This window comes from Cyprinodon tularosa, unplaced genomic scaffold (genome assembly GCF_016077235.1).
Source record: "Cyprinodon tularosa strain WSP-4 unplaced genomic scaffold, ASM1607723v1 ctg5, whole genome shotgun sequence".
NCBI lineage: Eukaryota > Metazoa > Chordata > Actinopteri > Cyprinodontiformes > Cyprinodontidae > Cyprinodon > Cyprinodon tularosa.
In genome coordinates this window covers 989,146-1,010,751 of record NW_024039229.1, presented here as the reverse complement: position 1 = coordinate 1,010,751, position 21,606 = coordinate 989,146, and the positions used below count along the sequence as shown (strand labels likewise).

Below are 21,606 nucleotides of genomic sequence, written 5' to 3'. Positions count from 1 at the left end.
AGCTGACCAACTTTTTGGAGATGCAGATTTCATTTTCCAACAGGACTTGGCACCTGCACACAGTGCCAAAGCTACCAGTACCTGGTTGAAGGACCATGGTATCCCTGTTCTTAATTGGCCAGCAAACTCTCCTGACCTTAACCCCATAGAAAATCTATGGGGTATTGTGAAGAAGAAGATGCAATACACCAGACCCAACAATTCAGAAGAGCTAAAAGCCACTATTAGAGCAACCTGGGCTATCATAACACCTGAGCAGTGCCACAGACTGATCGACTCCATGCCACGCCGCATTGCTGCAGTAATACAGGCCAAAGGAGGCCCAACTAAATACTGAGTGCTGTACATGCTCATACTTTTCATGTTCATACTTTTCAGTTGGCCAACATTTCTATAAATCCTTTGTTTTTATTGGTCTTCAGTAATATTCTAATTTTCTGATATGATGAATTTGAGATTTTCATTTGTTGTCATTTGTAATCATCAAAATTAAACAAAATAAACATCTGAAATATATGAGTTTGTATGTAATGTATGAATATAATATACAAGTTTCACTTTTTAAATGGAATTACTGAAATCAATCTACTTTTTCATGATATTCTAATTTTATGACCAGCACCTGTATTGAGGTCAGATTTTAAAGTAATACAACTGGAATAATTTCCATGTGTATCAATCCGTTTTCGAAGAACTGTATAGATTATTTAATGAACAAATGAGGTGAACAGCAACAGTGTAAAATTCTGTCGCCACCAACCATTTTATTTCTGTAAATCTACACATCAGAGACTAAACATCGGCATGAATTAGTCTTTTTATTCCTGAAGATACTCAACAAGAACATTTAAATCTGTTCTGTTTTCCAAGGCATTTTGCTTTACTTTTCACCTGTATACAATTTCTTTTTCTACCCAGTAACATGGATATTTGGTAATATTACTTGTTCAAAATCTGTGTTTCAAAGCCACTGATTACTATCAGTGTGGTGGAAAACTCAATTTAGATTCTCAATCAACTAGTATGGGGTCTTAAGATCCATTACAGAAATTAAAATAAAGTTCTTAAAAACATAAAAGCATCATGTAAAATGAACAAATCCATTTGTTTGATTTTTTATGCTGTTTTTACTTTTATTAAACCCTAACCAATAGTTTGGGTAATGAGTCGACTCTGGTACCATTTTGTGAGTCAAAAGCAGAAAGGTTTCCAAACCTCTGTCCTATTCCTAACATATCCAGTTTGGAAGCAATAAGGAATCCCACAGACCTCAGTTTCTTCATACACTTATTCGGGTTTCGGCAGACAGTGGATATTATAACTTTTTCAGTAAATACCAACTTTATTAAAATGTTCAAAGTTCAACTCTTTAATTGAGCGTTGTGTCCTGTTTTTTTTTTTTACTTTCCTCGTTAGGAGAGAGCTTCATATTAACGTAGTTTTTCTTCTACTGCTGTAGTCAGAGAAGTAACAGGAAACAACACAGTGCCATGGACAATTCTCCTTATAATTATGTATTTTTTTCATTATAACTAGGATTTTTTTTTTTATCTAATTGAACATTTACATTGCCAAAAAAAAGTTAGCTTTGCCAAAGATTCCAGCCCAACGCCACATCTGGACTGTCATCTCCTTCTCCAGGTGTCCACGCTGCATTCCTATCATCTGCATAATTGGAGCCAGACTCCACTTTAAGATCAGGTTTCTCCTCATTGGAAAACACATGTTCAAGGACACATACACTGAACAGCCGTGCAGAAATAGGAACACCCGGGCATCGCTGCTTAAACAAAGCTTTACATGTAACCTAACTGTATGTAGAATACGGAAGCAGATTTACAGATCAGTTGTTCTGACCTGTGATTAACCCAGATGGGGCTTAAGAAATGAGGATCAGAGAGGCTGGAAAACAGGTGGAGGAATCAACAGCGGCAAGCAGCAAGATGGCCAGGATGTGCTGTGTGTGTTTGCACATACCAAGATCAGGAGGTACCCATTTTCCAAAGCCCCTATATTCTACCACATTGTTGGTAACAAGCTGAATGGCTCTCCCACTGAGAAGACATCATAAATAATGTGGCAACCATCCACTTAACGTTGATTTAACTGTACAGGTGCATCATGATTGAGAGGGAATTCAAGAAGACGGATGAAACCATTGCAGATGAACGAAAAGAAGGTTTGATGCCATTGACAGACACAAATGAAATAAGACAGAGAGAAGAAAAGAGAAAATAAAGAGGAGGAAACTGACCAGAGTCTGCTTGTACCTCAGAGCCTTCCTGTCCGACGCATCTGTAGCCATTGACACACTGTCACTGACCCAAAAATAAACCCAGCCGCTCACGGGGAGTCTCAGCATTACCAGGAGTGCTCCGGACGTTCCCTCGCACACACACACACACACACGTTATGCCCCTCTCATCAACATGTACACCAACAAACACGCACACACTGTTACACACTCACATATTGGGACAGGGTGTAAATGATCTCCGGTTGCGGTTACAGTAGCATGGCCCTTGGGTGCAGAATGTCAGCGTTTAAATATTTCCCTGATAATTACAAGAGGACTTTGTTGAACCTCGTCAACTAACTTAGATTGATTTTATCTTTCTGTGAAACTTCAATAGGATGACGCTAAAGATATAACTACCAAGTAAAAGTGAATAAATAATAAAAATATTTTTTTTCCCTTACATTATTATATCATATTTTGACCACAGCTGATGGGAAATCAACTGTCTGATGAATCTTTGCTATTAAAGGTAACAGATGGTAGAGTGTGAAGCAAAGTCAAGCACGCTGAAAGTACTTCCTGGAGATAATGCAATTGCTCAGGGAGGCTTAGTCATGGTGCTTTGTTGTTTGTCAGGATTCCTGTGTCTAAACTAGAAAGCATAACATGGTATCGATCATCAGACAACATTCCTAGATGGGTTTGGCTCACAGTTAAATATGCTTCTAATTTTAAGTTCTTCAAATGTGTTTAAATGTGGTTTTATTCCCTTTTGCTTGGAATCAGTTAAAGCTTTGATTCCCAAATCTAAACTTAGGGTTTTTTTCATACCGAAATGCAAAAAAAAGTAATTATTTTCTTTTTATTACTGTTTAACTTGTAGGGAATTGGAAACAGAATTTAAGTGTTATCAAAAACTTTTGTGGAATATTATAATACAATGTCTGCAATGTATTTTTTTACTTAAACCAATAAAGACTCAGATATAGTAACATGACTTGTTAAAAATAAGGGCATGCGGAAGGTTTTATGCATCCTATTTTGACCAAAAATATATATTTTTTGTCAATCTTTTAAGATCCTAGCAGGTTGGTTTAGTAACAGACTTTTTGTGATTCCTAAAATCTATGTCTACCAAACAAAACAAGGTGTGTTTGATTTAGTCATGTGTTGATACAGCGCTATAAGCTGTTGGTTCAAAATCAAGTCAAAAATGTAAAAAAAAGGAAAAAAACAATTCCTTTAAAAAGACAAGACTCTTTAAAATGTATGGCCATCATTGAAAGCACTAGATTGGAAAAAACTAAGAAAGTATCACCACAAACAAGCCACATCCACTTTCAAGTACTCAAATTTTCTACCATGAGATCTTGGCACTTCACATATAATTGACCATGAATTGCAAATTGCCTCATCAACAAGTCTTGACTTAGCAGTGAAAATGAACATTGCTAAGCAGCTGCTCGTTCAGTCAGAAAGCTGCATGGATGCAACTCTATTTAACTGGGAGGAGGAAAACATCCGCCCACAACAATGTTCCACCATTATCTCAGAGGTAAAGGTCGCAGAGCGGCCTCTTGAATCATGGATGCACTCAGTTTATCGCTGAAACTATAGTGCTGGAAACTTGTTTCCACATTACTAACCACTTTTTGAATCAAGCCTTTTCCATGACATCAGGTTTAGCGTGTTTACATTTGTAACCTGACCGGTTTTCTTTACAATTCACTTCAACTGATGAAAACTTTTGTTTAGACGTAATTGAATGAATATATGCTTCATATAACAGGAACAAATATATTATTTCTATTGGAAAATGATTTATTATGGAATCTGTTTGTATCCTTCATGACTGATTCAACAGAAGGTCAAAGTGCTATTTGTTCAATGGGTGTGTGAGCGACCAACTTGATTTAAATGTGAAAAAACTGTGGAAGTGACTCAGCAAGTGAGTAAAAAGTCAAATCCATTGTAGTCACACTGGAAAAACGATCTAGAAATAGGTAAAACTGTCTCAAATTAAGTGCATTTACCCTTAATTTTAGTAGGTTAATGAGATGATTTGCCAATGGAATGAGTATTTTTACTCTTAAAATAAGATATTTAGATAAAATAAACTTGAAATAATAAAAATGCAATTGTGCTTCCTTATTTAAATGTAAATTGTCTTGTTCCATTGGCAAAATGTCAATTTAAGAACAAATGCACTTATTTTAAGAAAAAAATGACTTATCTAGATTTAGATTTTTTCCAGAGCACACCTTTAGCTCTAACAAAATGAATACATTTCTGTCTCATACTAAGATTTGAGGCAAAGACTACAAAGATTAATTGACACCCATTACTGCTTATTTATCCATGTGTTTGTACGTTACAGGGAATATAAATATATTTTTTTATGCCCATATGTAATTTAAAAATTTTAAATTAAATGTGCTAAAATGATCCGGAATGAACCATCTTATTAGATGTCACAACATTTTTGGAAAGGTTTGGCTCATTAGGCTAGGGAAGCTTATTTTTATGATATATTTCAGGGACAATACCAGTAAAAGTGCTGTAATTGAGAGAAAAAGAGGAAAAGTACATTGCAGTGGTTTAAAGGCAACACGAGTAATTTAGAATAAAAGTAAATATTTAAAAATAAGATGATTGTATGAAAAGAAAAGTATAAATTGTTGTTTGAAAAAAAAGGAAAAAAATGCACTAAAAAACTTAGATAGCACAGTTGAAGACCAGTCTAATTAAGTATGAAAATTCCTTTTTTTAAAGCAGTTTAGGGTTTCAGCTTTTTTTTCTACAGCTATCTCAGACTCTATTCCAGATCTTTGGAACATAAGAACTAAACACTACTTCTCCATTTTTGCTTCTGGTTCTAGGCATGCAAAGCAGATTTAAGCCTGAAGACTTGAAAGGTCTGGCTGGTTGATACACCTAAGTACAACCGGCTTGTGATGAATTTTGGAACTAAGTCATTCAGTGATTAATATGAGCATTTTAAAGCCTATTCTCTGAGATATGGGGAGCCAGTGTAACAATTTTAGAATTGGGTTGGTGTGTTCTATTTTTTGAGTTTCAGTGAGGATGCAGGCAGCACCGTTCTGGATCCACTGCAGCTGTCTGAACAACTTTTTAGCTGGAGCTGTGAAGACACTGTTAAGCCTGGCATACACCGTGCGATATTTTCAATCTTTGCGCGCAGCTACAGCTCACACTGTATGACGAAACGGCAGGGTTTAGAAGTTCACAGCTCACAATGTATGTTCTCACACTGTGGGACCCGACGCTCTGATGCGATCTACCTGCTCACACTGTACATCTAAAAAACATGTAGGACTCAGTTCCGCAGTGAGATGGCACTAGTCTAGACTCTTCTATCAGAAAGCCAAACAAGTAGAAGAGGAATATGTAGCTCACTAGAGTGAAACGTGCTGCCTTGGCAATTTGTGCAATTTTGTGCTGAAAACCTTAAAAAGAAAAGGTGACAACATATTTGCACAAAGACATGGCTGAACAAATGTGGTTACTACGGTCATTCCGTAAAAATTCAAAAAATATTCACTGGACTTGGTTTTCAAGATTTGAAGACATTTCGCCACCTCTCCAGGAAGCTTTCTCAATTCAAATGTCTGGATCCGCAGTGAGTTTGAGTCTATGGACAAGGCCTTGTATTGCTTGGAAACATGCAATGGTAACCGATGAATGGGTCGTTTAGTTCCATCGTTAGCCTGTAATATCTGAACCTGTCTATGATTTCTAGGGGTCGGTCGTTAAAGGGGGGATTGCCATTAAGGGGGGGATTGTCTCCTGTAATACCTGAAACCTGTCTATGATTGTTAAGGGTTGGTCGTTAAGGAGGTATTGTTCACCGGCTGGAGCGGGTAGGTCCCTCGTTCCTCTGTGATGGGGTGGGGGGGTTTGGTGATATCTGGAAGGGATCATGTCTATGATTGAATTGTATGTTTTTGGAAGCTGGAATCTGAGTCCACCACCTCTGTTTAAAGTTGGCTTTTCTCTCTTAACATAGATGGCTTCCTTCACACCCCTCTCAAACCACCTATTTTCTTCATCCAGAATATGGACATTCTGGTCCTCAAAAGAATGTCCTTTGTCCACAAGGTGTAGGTGTACTGCGGAGTCTTGTCCAGAGGCGGCCGCTCTTCTGTGTTGGGCCATGCGTCTGTAGAGAGGTTGTTTTGTTTCACCAATATAAAGATCAGAGCATTCCTCTCTGCACTGAACAGCATATACCACTCCGCTCATATTCGGTCTGGGGGTTTTATCTTTAGGATGCACTAGCCTCTGTTTAAGGGTTTGGTTTGGCTTGAAATGTACTGGGATTTTGTGTTTGGAGAAAATCCTCTTGAGCTTTTCAGACACTCCAGCAACATAAGGGATTGTGATGTTTTTGCGTTTAATTTTTAGTTTTTGCGGAATGACTATGACCTGGATGACTGAGAACCTTCATCAGCAGGTTACTACGGTCTGTCAATTTTATAGAAAGAATTCAATTTCACTCGCACCCCCACCATGCTTTTTTGTTTTTGTCTGAGAGGAAAAAGAAGAATCCTTGTTTGTGCATTCCCACTGAGGGATTTGCCCACGACGGCCGACTAAATTTCAGACATGTTTGATTTACTTCCGACCTCACGATTCCTGATCGGGAGATTGTCGTGAGAGGCTGATCGTCCCTCATTACCCCCTGGACACTACAAGATGCACGATCAGGCTAAAAGTCGGCCCGATCAAAAAATTCTCGGACAATTGGAAAATCAGCCCGAAAAGGGCAAAAAAGTCGTACGGTATTTGCCCAGCTTTACAGTTATCAATTCTACAGAAGATGAAAGCATGATTAGATTTTTCAGTGTTCTGCTGAGACATCAATCCTTTAATTCTGGAAATGTTCTTTAGGTGATAGACGACCAATTTATTACTGTATCTATGATCCTCTGAAGGTTCAGGTCTGAGCTCATCATTACATCCAGATTTAGAATTTGATTGATGGTTTCTAGTTGGATTAACTGAAAATGTGAACAAACTTTTAATTGTTCTTCCTTTGGTCCAAAAACTCTTACTTCAGCTTTGTTTTTAATCTGCTCAAGGAAATGTTGGAACATTCATGCATTGCTTTCTGCTATGCATTCACCCAGCTCAGAATGGGTTTACAGTTACCCAATGACATCGTAATGTACAGATGTGTGTTGTCTGCATAGTTTTGGTAACTACGGTTGTGTTTATGAAGATAGCAGGCAGGGGGAGAGTGTACATTTTGATTAGGAGGGGTCCTAAGATGGGCCTTTGTGAAACACCACTGGATCTTTGTGGTCTCTGATGTAAAGTTAGCTTCTAAAACAAAAAAGTCCATGTCCTTCAAGCAGGATTTAAACCAGTCCAGTACTGAAAGACAGACCCAGTTTGACCCAGAGCCCTGCACTGTAATAAAATGGATTGATCAATGATGCACTAGTACTGTCCAATAATGTAATTGAACATCTCAACAAGGGCATACTTTGGTTAAAAATGTCTGAAAAAGAAAAAAATGTCACAAAGTTTAAAGGAATGGATACTTTTGCAAGGGCAGTCCTGTTTATTTTAATGTTCTAGTAACATTAAGAATACTGTCTCAGTTTAAAACAGCAAAATATAATTGATTGTTTTATGTGTTTATATAAAACATGAGAAATTTTATTATGAGAAAGAACAATGCATCTGATATAACATTAACACTCCACAGACCTAAACTTTTTCATTACCTTAGTGTAGGGAGAAAAACTTTGTTCTATCGAAAGGCTGATTTCACTTCCTCAACCCCTAATGCTGTACATTGTTCCACTGCCACACATACAATAAACGACAGGCGCATGCAGAAAACAACACAGACAGATGACATACTGCATGCAGGTGGTAAGGGTGACAATGAAAAGGGCGGGTTGTGGGTGTGGAAAACCCAAGAACTAAGGAGAAGTTGAACGACGAGTGGGAGAAGAGTACAATGCAGGTTGCAACACAACAGAAACTTTACTTTCAAAAGTACCTCTGACAGAAATGTATCTGCCTGTGGATGTACCTGCTGAAAACCATGAAGACTGAGAGTACAAACAGGAGTATATTGTACAGCTCTGAGCATATATGGAAACCTGAGCAGGAAGCTAGATTGTTGCAGTTCCTGCAACAATGACAGTTTGACGGCTGAGGAGTCTGACATAGACGGTCAGGTAAGATGTAAATACTGAGGCTTTGAGAAGAAAAAACATTACTTTTTTTTATATAACACAGTTTATATCAAAGTTTGTCTGAATAAAACTCTAACCCTCACATTAAAACTAAAGTATTTTCTATCACTGTGTGCTCTCTGTCATGTTCAGGGTGACTTGATCTTAACCAACAAATTTGCAACAACATTTCCATACATTAGTCAATGTTTTTACAATAATACATTATTCCAAAGTTGTGCTGCTCTCACAGTGAGATAGCACTTTTTAACCGTTTGTGTTTATACAGTAAGAGCTGATCCGAGTCAGTGCAGGACATGACTGTCAGCAAATAATGCGGTCAAACTGGTTAAGTAAGATACATCTATGTCAAAAGGCAAACAACGTCTGTGTGACTTTCAGTGTTTAGCTTTTCGACAAATGCCTTTTTCACATGCTATGTTTCACTGTTTAAGGAGCAGTGTTTACATTTTCAGCAGTAGGTTTGGAGGTTATAAGCAATTAGGGAGCAGGATGATCCATCCATATTATCAGATATTTATCTGGTCTATGTGCGGATGCCTCCATACTATTGAATCACTGTATTAACATCTGTTCATGTTACATATTTATAGATAAGCTTTCATCAAGTTCATTCCCATTCAAATGTATCTGATAGGAGAGAAATAATATAACAGGGTGAAAGCCCCTTTTTTTAAAATAATTTTGTTTTATTTTAAAACGTACAAACTGCGCCCGTCAGTATCTCACTTTTATATTTACTAAAGCCTTAAAAGAAGCTTCCCTAAATAATAATAAAAAAAAACAAGACCTTACATGATACTTATTGACTTAAAATTATTTATCTTCATCACAGAAACAACAAAGATATAAATAAAACACAAAAAGTTAATTATTTCTTATTGAATAAATAAAAGGTGGAAAAGGTTTTTGCTGGGGGGAAAAATATGAACAAAACTGATGTGATTCAACATCTATTTTTTGATGTGATGCCAAATCCTCCCTTATAAAACATCAATTACAAATGTTGATTCATTGACGTCAGTTTATAAAAAGTTGTTGTTCATTTTTTTTTTTTTCTGTTGCTTTTTTTATGCCACTCACTGTTTTAAAGGCACAATGTGTATAAAGCTTAAATATAAAAACTTTTAGTTTTTGTTTCGTTTTTACTAAAGAGGTAAGACATTTATTCTGCGTTTGTAAAGTCAGTTATATTTTTGTAGCCGATTTTAATGCTACAAAAATTAAGAAGTGCTTTAAACGAGGAGGACATAAGAAAAGAGGAACCATATAAAAATATGCGGCAGTTGAAATTATGTTTCATTTAGAAGTTTAAATAGAAAAGACAGCTGTGGATGCGAGTTAAAGATTACAGTCTGATCAAACTACCTCGTCTTGCTAACATATTTATGTATTAGTCTTTAACGGTTTAGGGTTGCTGCTGAGCATTGGAAATGTTGATCCTCAGTTGATCTCTAGCATTGCTGTAATTGCCGTTTTATGATTTTCTTTCCACAGGATGACATCCAACTACACGGACATTAGTCCCTGTGCACAAGATGACAAGCTCTGCAGTAAGTAAAAAAAATACTTTTAAATTTAATTCATTTTAAAAAATGTTTAAACTTTGCCTTAGCTTATCAGCAATAGGAACACCTTTTTAAATGTTTAAGTTAAAAATAAGCCATAACTGCTTATTTAAGGATAAAAAAACATAATTATTTGTTGATATAAAGATTAAAAGATCGAATTACCACACTTAGTTTTTGCATTATATGTAACATTAAACTAAATTCATTTTATTTAGGAAGCTTTGGTCTATTTATATAGCACCAATTCCCAACATATACCATCTCAAGGCACTTTAGTGTTAATTATGCAGTTTCAAAGTTTATTGACTCTTTTATGGTTTTGACAATAACAACTGGAGTAAGATATACACTATGTAAAGAATTATTTAACACTGATTCAGTGTGGGACCAAATGCACTCAAATGTGCATTGACTCCAGCATTGTCAATTACTATAGTCATTGACTTTGCAGGATCCACTCCACCAGAATGAGGATGAGACACTTGCATTATGTCAATAGTAGAAGAAAACTCCCTTTTAGCAGGAAACCCAGAAACAGACCCTGTATGAGGGGCCTCCTGCGAAGGCAGATAGGGTTTAAAAAATAAAGAAGCAGACAATAAAAAGGAACAATGAAAGACTGATCTATAGCAACTTCTATTTACCTCCGTATGTGACTGTATAGCAAAGAAACAGGTAAGAAAAAAAGCTCGGAAATGGTTTTCATACAAAAAAAAGATGAAAGAGAGCAAATTTCGTTAGTCACAAAAAAAGCTGATCCCATTGCTATGTATATGAGAAAAAAATGATTAAACAAAGATATTTACCAACTATAATGGGAGCTGTTGGCACAGCTGATGCCTCTTTCTAGGATGTTGTCACAGCTTAACAGAGAATCAGGTCAAATGTTGCCTAAGACTATACAGTAGTAGCATAACTATAGAGATCAATCAGGATAACCTAAGCCACTAACTATAAACTTTTAAAAAATATATGTTTTTAAAGCCTAGCCTTAAAAATAGACATTGTGTTTGTGTCACAGAGTAAGACTAGTTGTTGGTTCCACAGGAGAGGAGCCGAATAAATAACAACCTGCCTCCCATTCTACTTTTAAAAATTCTAGGTACTAGTACAGTAAACTAGTAAACTTAACCTGCTCTGTTCAGTACAAAAATGTTAAAATAATTGTATTTATCCCTAATTTGAGTACAAAAATAAGATGATCTGCCAGTGAATTGAGCATTTTTACCCTTAAAATTATTTAATTAGATATTATGCACTTGAAATAAAAGGCTGCAGTTGGTTTTCTTATTCTAAATGTAAATTGTCTTATTCCATTGGCAGTGTCTCACTTAACTGCTCAATTCAAGAATTTATGCTTATTTTAAGAAAATTGAATTCCTTAGATTTAAAATGTTTTGCAGTGTTGGGAACGTAAGGAACAACCAGATCTCTTGTTTAGTGTTTTCTACATGAGAAGAAGAATTTTTAATTCTATTCAGGGTTTAAAAGGAAGTCAGTGAACGGGAGCTAACGTAGAACATATGATCTTTCTTTTTATTTTTTATCAGAACTCTGGATGCAGCATTTTTGATCAGCTCAAGACTTTCAAAAACCATTTTCTGGACTTCCCCATATTAAAAGATTACAATAGTTAAACCCTTAAAGAAACATCCATGGACACTGCTGGACAAGACATTTCTAGTTTTTACAATATTCCTGCTGTAAAGATGGATATTCTTGTAATCTGTTTAATATTGGATTTAAATTAATAATTATCATAAAAAAATAACACAGAGGTGTTTTAGGTTATTATACAGTAGGAGACCAATTTAATGCCATCCAGATCATAGCTAAGCAGTTACTTTTTGAAGCCTCAATTCAAAAGACGACCTTTGGTTTATCTGATTTCAAAAACAGAAAATTTAAAGTCATATTAGTTTTTACGTATCTCGTGGTGACATGCCTGTAGTCTATATCACAAGTTAGTTTCATCCGGATATATGGAAAAACATCAGTATAAATGTTAAAATGTCCCATGCTGTGAGATAATTTTAATAATAAAAGGATAATGGATATAAAAATTGGCCCTAGCATTGATCCCTGAGATGCTTGACCAGTAACAATAGACTTGAATAGGATATTATTGAACAAAGCTTTACACCACTCCTAAAAATGTGCCAGAACCAGAATTTTGTTATTTTTGACCATACTAGTAGCTTTGCGTTCTTCAGTTTTTATTAAAGAAAATAGCCTGAGCTTTATTTTAAACAATAGAGGGTTTAAAGAAATGTTTTGAGAAACAATGGCAGAATTAACATGGAATCAGCTTTTATGGAATAATAACAGTTAATGGGTGGAGAGAAAAGTCATTAAGCAGGTCAGGGAGCAATCTCAGGGACAAAAATGACAACGGCATAAAGAATATAACTAGGTAGAATTGTAAAGTGCCCGGAGATGACATGTGTTGTGAATTGGCACTATATGAATAAACTGAATTGAATTGAATCAACGAGGTGTAAAACAGTTCCTTAGTCAACATATTTAAAATGGGAAAACGTCAAAATATTTATGTAATGTAAAAAATGTAGTATTTCAGTAACTCTTGAACCCTCATGATTGGACAGGATTGGTATGGTAATACTAATATTGTTTTTCTGATTAAATAAAGCTTAAAGCTAAAACCTTAGCTGTAGACAAAGGTAAAATAGATGGTCTTAGTGGAGAAAAAGCAGCATAATATTACATAACAATAACCAATTAACAAAGAATCTGTTTTTTAACTTTGTCAGATTTGAAGTTAAGAGGTTACTAATCTGCAAGTCCAATAAAGTGACACTCGCTGCACTAGAGGGTGACAAACTATAGGCAAATTTTTAAATAGAAATGTAGGACTCTGGAAATGCAAAGCATTTTCTTGGACCTGACTTTTAGATTTTTTTCTTTTGCCTTTCTCCTACAGTAACACGTGAATATCAACTCGGAGTAATTGTTGTCCCTGCGTTGTTGGTCTCCCTCTCGGTAATCATAGTATTGATCATCTTTATATTGCTGTGCTGCAATAAGCACGAACGGACACAAGTCAGAAACCCTAGACAATACAATCCCAACCAGCACACCACAAACCACAGACACACACATCGAAACAACCATCAAAACCGCCACCCCAACCACCACAGACATCACTTGCATGGAATAGATGGTAAGCCAATGAAGAGGCTGGTTTTGTTCTTTTCTTTTTTTCCTGAAATGACATTTTCTTTTCTGTTTTTTTCTCAAAAGCACCGCCCGGAATCGACCCTCTTGAACATGAAGAAGTGCCAATGACAATTCAAAACACACATAACAATGTGAAGCCAACTCTGGCTGCGGCACATCACGCATCCCCAGATAGGCATGCAATGGCAGCACGGCATGCAGCTAGAGATAGGCATGGCGCTGCAGCAAGACATGGCTCTCCAGAGAGGACTGTGGCTCCATCACCACAGACATCCAGAGAGAGAAATGTGGCAGCAACAACACAGACGCCCACAACAGTTCCTCTGGGAAACTTTAGACATGTCACCGCATTGACGCCGTCTTTCTCCATCAAACCTAATGAAACAATAAGTCTTTACAGAGCTCGGATGGACAACAGGGACGTCGTCCTTAGAACGCTAAAAGGTAAATCTATTTGTTCTGAGTTAAAAGCAGAAAACCAAATCTGCATTTTTGATAAAAAATAGACGGATGTCACATCTCTAAATTAGCAAATTAAAGACTTTAAAGCCTGGACCATGAAATAATTGACAGAAAATTCATTTTTTTATTTTGAGTTGTCATTGAACTCTGAAAAATTTAAGAAAAAGAATATATATATATTTTGTATAAGTTAAATTAAATGCTTTATTTGCATCAATTTTGATACATTAGGCATTTCTGTAGAATATTATATAGGTTTTCTGTTCACTACATGTCTCTGGTTGTGTAAGTCAGGGTTTTTAAAATAAGCAAGATCACACTGATGATGCAAAGATCTCAAAAGCTCATGTATCACTTATGATACAATTGGTTTTAAAAGGTTAAGATTAAATTCAAGAGATAACTGCGCCTGACCAAAACTGACACAATTAAATTAATAGTACACTTTGTGTTCTCTTATTCTTATGTTTCCACAGAAAATGCAAGCAACAGTGAAAAACAGCACTTTCTAGGGTTTGCATCTTTCCTGGGGAGACTGGGCCCTCACCCTTTCATCCCTGCCCTGCTGGGTGTGGTTTCAGTGAGGTCGCCTTTGGTGATGGTGATGGAGGAGCTGAGGAACAGAGACCTGCTGGGGTTTCTATGGAGGTGCAGAGAGGTAGAGCACCATGGCTTTTCTCAGAAAGATTATCTGTGTTTTACATTGATGTTTAGATAAAAACTGGACGTGTTTATTAACATTTATAACATTTATGAATAGATAAAACTTCTAAAAAAAAAAGTAGCCACCGCTGACAAACTATTACCATTTTCTTCCACATAGAGATTTCTTGGATCAGTGCTTCTGTTTTTGCTCTGTCTTTTCAACATGTATCTTCATTTTTAAACTGGGAAGTATTTCCTTAGTGTTCTGCAGCTAGCACATATCAAGCCCTGTATACATTCATTTTATTTTGAGCCTACCAGTCAACAGTGGCGCTTCTAGAAAATGTTCATAGAGGTAGCCAGGCTGGGGCCAACGTGCACGGAGAGGTGACCAGAAATGTATAGGTGCCAATTCAGGGTAAATCTACCCTGACCTAGTACCAACAAGAAAATTAATAAACACAAAATCTGCATTTTCCAAATAAATCACTGAAATCAACATTGGCTCATATTTACACATATATGTAATCTTAATTTAAAGTTCAGTGGACAATCTTTTGGCTTTAGGTTCTTGGGGGATCATTGAATGTATTGGTTTTGCCACAGGCCAGTTTATGTGATGTGCTGAGGTAATGCCAGTGAGCATGCTCTTGCTGCACATTTCTAGTGTTTGTTTATCCAGTTCGCCGGGGTTTCAGCTACTTATTGTAGATCCACTGCTCTCCCTGTGTGACGGTGTGATCCTGTCTCTATGCCGCCGACTGATCCGGCAACTTGGTCACATGGATATCCCTTTGACTGCTTGCTAAGTGTGCATGACTTTTACCTGGGAGTCTGTAGGAACAAACCCCGCCCCGGGCCCTCTGTTGCACATCTCGTCACACCTGAATACTTAAAATAGCCAAGATTTGCAAGAAGTGAACTGTTGTAGAAGGTCATGACAAGAACTGCAAGTCCTGAGGAAATAAATCAGTCCAAAGTGCATTCAGAGAAGTTTTTTTTTTATCAAGTTGGCAGAAAATAAGGGTTGGGTGGTCTTACACAAAATGAGACTAAAGTGTTTATTACCTATATATCTTAAAAAACAAAAAACATCCACAGTACTATTATTCTATTTTTGTTCTGCATACTACTAATATATACACAACTATATATGTAGATAAAACAGTTTCAGTTTTAGTTATTTATGGCCATGGCCACCCCTGGCCCTCCATCTATCTACACCCCTGCCAGTGAAGCCTTAAGGAGAAATGAAGTTTGCTTAAAACATACTGAGAATCTCAAAAGAAACTTCCTGCCTTGAAACCATGCATCTGTTCCCCCCTTTTATATCTCTGAAGGACACTACAAGTCATGGCATCACAGAGAAGAGGATCTTCATCATGGCCAGACAAGTGGCCTCTGCTCTGGTCAGTTGAACTGCTTACTTTCTGCTTTTAGCTAACATCTTTGTTATCTGATTTTTACTGTCAGATAATCACCTTTTACCTATAGCTCTATATATTTTTTACTCCTTTAGGAGTACCTACACAATCAGGGCTGCATCCATGGGAACATTGGAGCTCGCAGCGTTCTGGTCGGGGGCGATCTGACAGCCAAACTGTGGGGATTGGGCTCAGCGTACCACAGGACCCAGGTGAACACTGCAGGGCTGGTGGAGGATGTGGAGCTGAAGAAATGGGAGGCCCCTGAAGTTCTGGCCAGGAGAACAGCCAGTAAAAGCAGTGATGTGTGAGTGTGGAGGACTCTGTAAGCAGAATAAAGATAAAAACAACTTAGTGAATCTTCACATTTCCTAGAATGGATTTCAGGATGTAAAGTTACTAAAAGTTAGATGTTATGATCCATTTCATGCTTCAGTTACTGCATAAAATGTTTTTGTTACAATGCTGGATATCTATTTCTATAGGGTGCAATCTAGTTTTGCTCTATATATTTTAGTTACGTGACCTGATGGTATTTCTCCACATTTTAACAGGTGGTCCTTTGGTATCCTCCTTTATGAAATGGTTACATTGGGTGAGTACTCCACACACAAGAGACAAAAAAAACTTTTAGATATCCTAAATTCTTCATGGTTCTAGATTCAAATGTAGGGTTTTATTCTTTTTCCTCTTGTAACGGGTTATAAAAACCTTTTATCCGTTTCTCTTCCTGAAATCACATAAAATGTATAACATTTACTTGTTAACGAATTGTAGATCTGTAGGGATCTAAGAACTGTATATTTGGCACAGAAATACTTTTTTAAGTGAAATAAACTAATAACAAAAAGAGGAGGCCACACCAGTTAAAGGAGTAAAAAAAAAACAGGGGAAACTCAAAGACCCTTTACTGTCAGCTAATAACAGATCAGTAATGATTGTCACCTTTAAATACAAGTTTATTTGTTTTGCAAAGTCAAAGTGCTTTACTTGAAAAAAGAAAAAGATTATAATGCAACGACATAAAGGTAAAAAAAACTTTGACAGGATAAAAATTTGTATTTAAAAAGGCAGTGCTTGAAGGAAAGCTAACCTAAATAAGAGCTGAAACAAAAAAGAAATATAAATTTAACTAGAATATGAAACAAAAAAGGTTTTTAATAATTATCGAGGTACAAAGATCAGGAGGGAGGTACAAACCTGGCTCCATCTTTAAAACTATGTATGAACGTGTCAGGGATGGTGGATGTGGTTGTGGACCCAAATGCAGAGAAGGCGGCAGATATGAGTTTTTGCTTATTTAATGACAATGCAACAGAAGCAAAATCCAATGACAGTCAGAGGAAACCAAAAACCAGTAGACACCAGAGGAAAAAACACATGTGGAGCAAAGCAAAGACGAGAAACCAGCATTGAGTAACTGCACAAGTGGAGTATATATGGGAGACTGGACAAAAACTGGGCTAATTATCTTACAAGGAGCAGGGATAGATGGAAGCAACTAGAAGCTAGGGGAAATGAGACTGGCACAAGGGGGCAACAGAGAGAAACACAAAAAACACAACACTGCAAGAGAACAACAAACATGACACAAAATCACAGTAAACTAAAAACTAAAAAAAAAAAAACTAAACACAAGTCCACAAACTGTCTGAGCTCAGTTTAGCTGGACTTTTGCGCCTACTGCTTTTCTGTAAAAGTCTTAAGAGAAATTTTGCTAGAATGCATAAAATCAAACATTACAATGGATACAATGGAAAATTGCTTTAATATTCTTTAAGCAACTAGATAATAAAGTAATAAATATCCTCTGCTTTTAGGTGACCCACCGTTTGCTCAGATCATGTCGACTGAACTTCTGCAGTATCTCCAGAGAGGAAAAACTCTGAAGCGACCGACAAACTGCTCCAATGCTTTGTAAGAACTGATGCAGGAAGCCGCCTTTGTGCAAAACGTAGCAGATGTATCTCATAGCTGCACATCAAAGGGAGTAATTGCTGTAGCCGGTCAGAAAATGTTCATAAACATACATGTCTTTTGCTCTGATCTAACCTGATTTTTGATTCTGGTTTTCAAATTTTTTTAAATGCATTTTAAACTTTTTAAATTAAGTATATTACTGATTTTCTATCTGAATGAGATGGAAAAACCAAAACATGATCATATAAAAAGATTTCACTGTGTTAATTCTGTATGGTAATGAAAAAGGGTGAAATTCATTAAGGAGGTAAACTTAACTAATGAGGTATTTTAGCTTCACTGCACGCTTTTACCTTAAAAAGCATGCAGGTCATACTTTCTGCAACATTCTAAGTAACCCCACATGTAGTCCTACAACATCTTCAGGTAAATGCACATTCTTCATCTTCTCTTCGTTTATGTTGGCAGGTACTCCATCATAAAATCCTGCTGCAACTGGAACCCCCAGGGGCGTCCGTCTGTGACAGACCTGATCAGGATACTTCATGCAGGGGAGCGCTCAGCGAATGAAAGCACGGCTCTTCGAGCGTCTGAGCCTCTGAACCTGGAGAAATACACCAGGGAGGCCGGATACGGGGAGGCGTTCAACTTCGCCATCTTCTGAAGGGCTGCAGTGTTCATCACTGGAACCTGTTAGGGCCAATAAAGCACTATGGACTGATGCAAGGGCACAGAAAAATATGAAGAATGCAAATGATCTTTTTTATACAAAAGTTTTATATTTATGTTTAAATTTGTAACACTTGGTATGAAGCACAATCATTTACTACATGTAATGTAACTTATTTTTTGTAAATATGTATATTATCTGGTAAATAGTACTATGGTTTTCTAGGCCTTAATGAAAGACATTTGTTATATTCCTGTATTAAGGGCAGTGCTGTCATCTGTTTTTAAGACAGACAATTAAGTATTGCTTTTAATGTCTTATTTCAGCTCACATCACAGCAGCATTAATGAGCAACAATTTATCATTTTATATACAACCAGTAAAACTGAACTTTTCTGGGCGATTTAGACAAAATCTATTCTGCGTTTAATTACCGTAATACAAGGTTAAATCTTAGGAGAGAATAAGCGGCTGTCATATTTGATTTTCCTTTAGAAGAAATGCAAAGTAGTATGTGGTCTCCATGGTAACCAACTGCTGTGCGGGTTGATGGGTGTCTTTAGCGGTTTCAAAGTAATGTTCACTACAGCGATGGTCATGGACGGTTCTAGATAGGGGCCAGTGTGCCTTAACGGCATCCCGTTAAGGCCCCTGTTCTGAGGACATAAGACTAAATAAATTTCTGATGATGATATGCACTGGCATAGACGCTGTAACTGATTTGTTGTGTTTCAAAAATAATCAAATGACAGCAGGGATAAAGGTTTCCATTTCCTATACCCCCCCGCCCGCAGGTATATTTGCTCTAGAGCTGACACATTTTATGACAGTAGCTCTCAGTAAATGAACTCCTTGGTTATGGGTTGGAAGATGATCAGCTAAAAACAAAAACAGTCACTAGTGGACTTACTGCAGGGGTGTGTAATTACAATATCCATCCATTTTTTAATCACACAAGGTGCTGGTGCCCGTCTCCAGCTTTCTATGGGAGAGAGGCGGGGTCCACCCTGGACAGGTTACCAGTTTTTTTGCAGGGCAACACAGAAGCAAACAACCATTTACGCACACACGTCTAAAGAGAATTTAGAGAAGCCAATTAACCTAACAGTCATGTTTTTGGACTGTGCGACGAAGCCAGAGTACCCGGAGAGAACCCATTCATGTTCAGGGAGAACATGCAAACTCCATGCAGAAAGACCCTGGCAGCGAATCGAACCCAGAACCTGCTTGCTGCAAGGCAGCAGTGTGCACTGTGCAGCCATCTTTAGAATATCACAAAAAAAAAAATGCATTTAATGATTTTAACAGAGAGGTTTGGGGATTAGATCAGACTGGTGGGCTGGATGATCCAAAGCAGTGGAGTCTTAACAGAAATCAGCATTCTTAGCTATGTCACTAGTTTTCAACTGCTGGAAAATTAACCTTGTCTACAAAGCTCATTGGGTAGCTAGCTCAAGTGGTAAGTCACATGTCCTGCAAAAAAGAAGCCTGGATTCGTATCCCAGCTGGGGGAAAAAAAGCTGCCAGTGTACCCTTCACGCCTGCTTTGGGGAGTGGCATTGCGCTTGGAATCCTGAGGTTCAAGCCCCACTCCCACAGACTGCACCCTGGGTTCCTGAGCAACCCCACACCGCTCCCCGGGTCCCGCACTATGGCAGCCAACAATGCCAGAGTTATGCACAGAGTTAATTTCATTGCTCTGTTCTTGACAGTGTAGTGACATAAAACACTGAAAAAAAAAAATAATAAAATAAAAACAAGGCTGCTTATGGAAGTAAAAATAACCAAATAAAAACAATGTTTATCTACATGTTTGACACGTTTTGTTGAAACTTCAAAAGTTTAGAAATCAGTGTCACATAAGCAGAAAAATATCTTAAAAACATTGAATAGAATTGCTATCTGTTACAGAACTAAATCACTTTTTATAAAGGTGCCGTGCAGCAAAAACAGCAATGCCCTGAGGGGGGAGTTTGCATCGTTACTGTTCCTGTTTGGCTCTGATGAACTGGTGCACAGGTTAAAAAAACAAAAAAAAACAGGAGACAGATTCCTACAACAGTTCCTGGAGGATTTATTTTCATTACAGCATTAACCGCTCATCGTCAAACACATTCCTTCAAGATTCAGCCGTTTTCTCTGATTATTGCAAATAAAAGATTTACAGAACCTTCGGTAATTTTGGAGAGAAAGGTGCTGCTTGTTTGGATTGATGTTGAAACGAACAACGATCAGATGAAATCATTAGAGCTGAATTAATTAGGCTCACTACAGCGTGCATGAGTTCTTTCAATCCAACCTTACATGTGGAGGGACCGGCAAATTGAAATACTCCAGAATCGTGGGCAGACTGAAACAAAAACGCACAGCAATCAAGGATTATCCCTTCTTAGAAGAAAACAGACACAGTCAGTCACAACAAAGCCAAGGATAGCTAGCTAGCTACAAAGGTAAATACTGTTGGCGAGTACACAATAAATGAGAAAGCTATAAGGAAGACGGGGGAGTTTCCTTCATCAAGGTTGCTACTACTTAAGTCACGCTTTGGGAAGAGCAACGGATGTGACTTTAAAAATGAAGGCATTTCTAGAAAAGATGGAATGGTACGAAAATACGTTAAAAAATGACAGACAGTCCTCATTTAAATCTAGAGACTAGTGAAAAAAGGCCACCAGGGAACATGAAAAGACAAGGCAGTCCAGCAAACAAATGTGCAATTAAATAGAAAGGCAAATTTTTACATTTACTACAGTATAGCTTCAGTCATTCTGGCCGACGAAGCACTTCAGTCTGTAACAGATGTAGGTCCACAGCTTCAACAGTTCAGCCCAAAGATGCTTCACCTTCTGGTGTTGGTCGCTGCTCTTTAGTTTCCGTTTAAAGAGCAGGCGGTCTTCTTCCATAAAGCTTAGAGAGACGACGTGGGAATCATTCAGCAGAAGGTTCCTGCAAACCTTTCATTACAAAACTTGTCGCTTTTTCAAAATTTGTTTTGAGAAACTTTCCCGGACGTGCATAAAAAAAAAAAAAAAACTAAAACAGGTTGGGTTTTTAATCATCTGTAGCTAAGAAGCTGGCTTCTGATCCAGCCTTATGTTAGGAATCTCCACCACTCTTATTTCACATTTTTATCTTTTCTAAATCTGGAATGAATTCTCCAACAGTGAATAAAGAGTGTTTTTTCTTCTCATGTTTGTTACATTCTTAAATTATATTACGATCCAAGTTCAAGGCCTTTTATGAG

General features: G+C 37.2%; 2 protein-coding genes across 2 annotated transcripts in view; one reads left to right on the top strand and one right to left on the bottom strand.

Annotated features, from left to right (window-relative positions):
- Nucleotides 1–2,404, bottom strand: part of LOC119795076 (chloride channel protein 1-like) — a gene marked incomplete at its 5' end in the record, with an annotated part of 65,685 nt that extends 63,281 nt beyond the window's left edge. Inside the window, one exon of the mRNA XM_038302914.1 lies at nucleotides 2,255–2,404. Within this exon, the coding sequence (XP_038158842.1) occupies nucleotides 2,255–2,404 (150 nt within the window). The remainder of the gene's footprint in view (nucleotides 1–2,254) is intronic.
- A 5,784-nt stretch (nucleotides 2,405–8,188) lies between these two features.
- LOC119794982 (tyrosine-protein kinase STYK1-like) lies at nucleotides 8,189–19,078 on the top strand. The gene is made up of 10 exons (XM_038302775.1): nucleotides 8,189–8,454; nucleotides 9,970–10,025; nucleotides 12,985–13,224; nucleotides 13,305–13,685; nucleotides 14,180–14,361; nucleotides 15,689–15,757; nucleotides 15,868–16,079; nucleotides 16,327–16,367; nucleotides 17,593–17,689; nucleotides 18,161–19,078. Exons 2-10 carry the CDS (start codon nucleotides 9,971–9,973, stop codon nucleotides 18,354–18,356), a joined length of 1,473 nt encoding a protein of 490 aa, XP_038158703.1. The 5' UTR covers nucleotides 8,189–8,454; nucleotide 9,970; the 3' UTR covers nucleotides 18,357–19,078.
- Nucleotides 19,079–21,606: the final 2,528 nt, after the last annotated feature.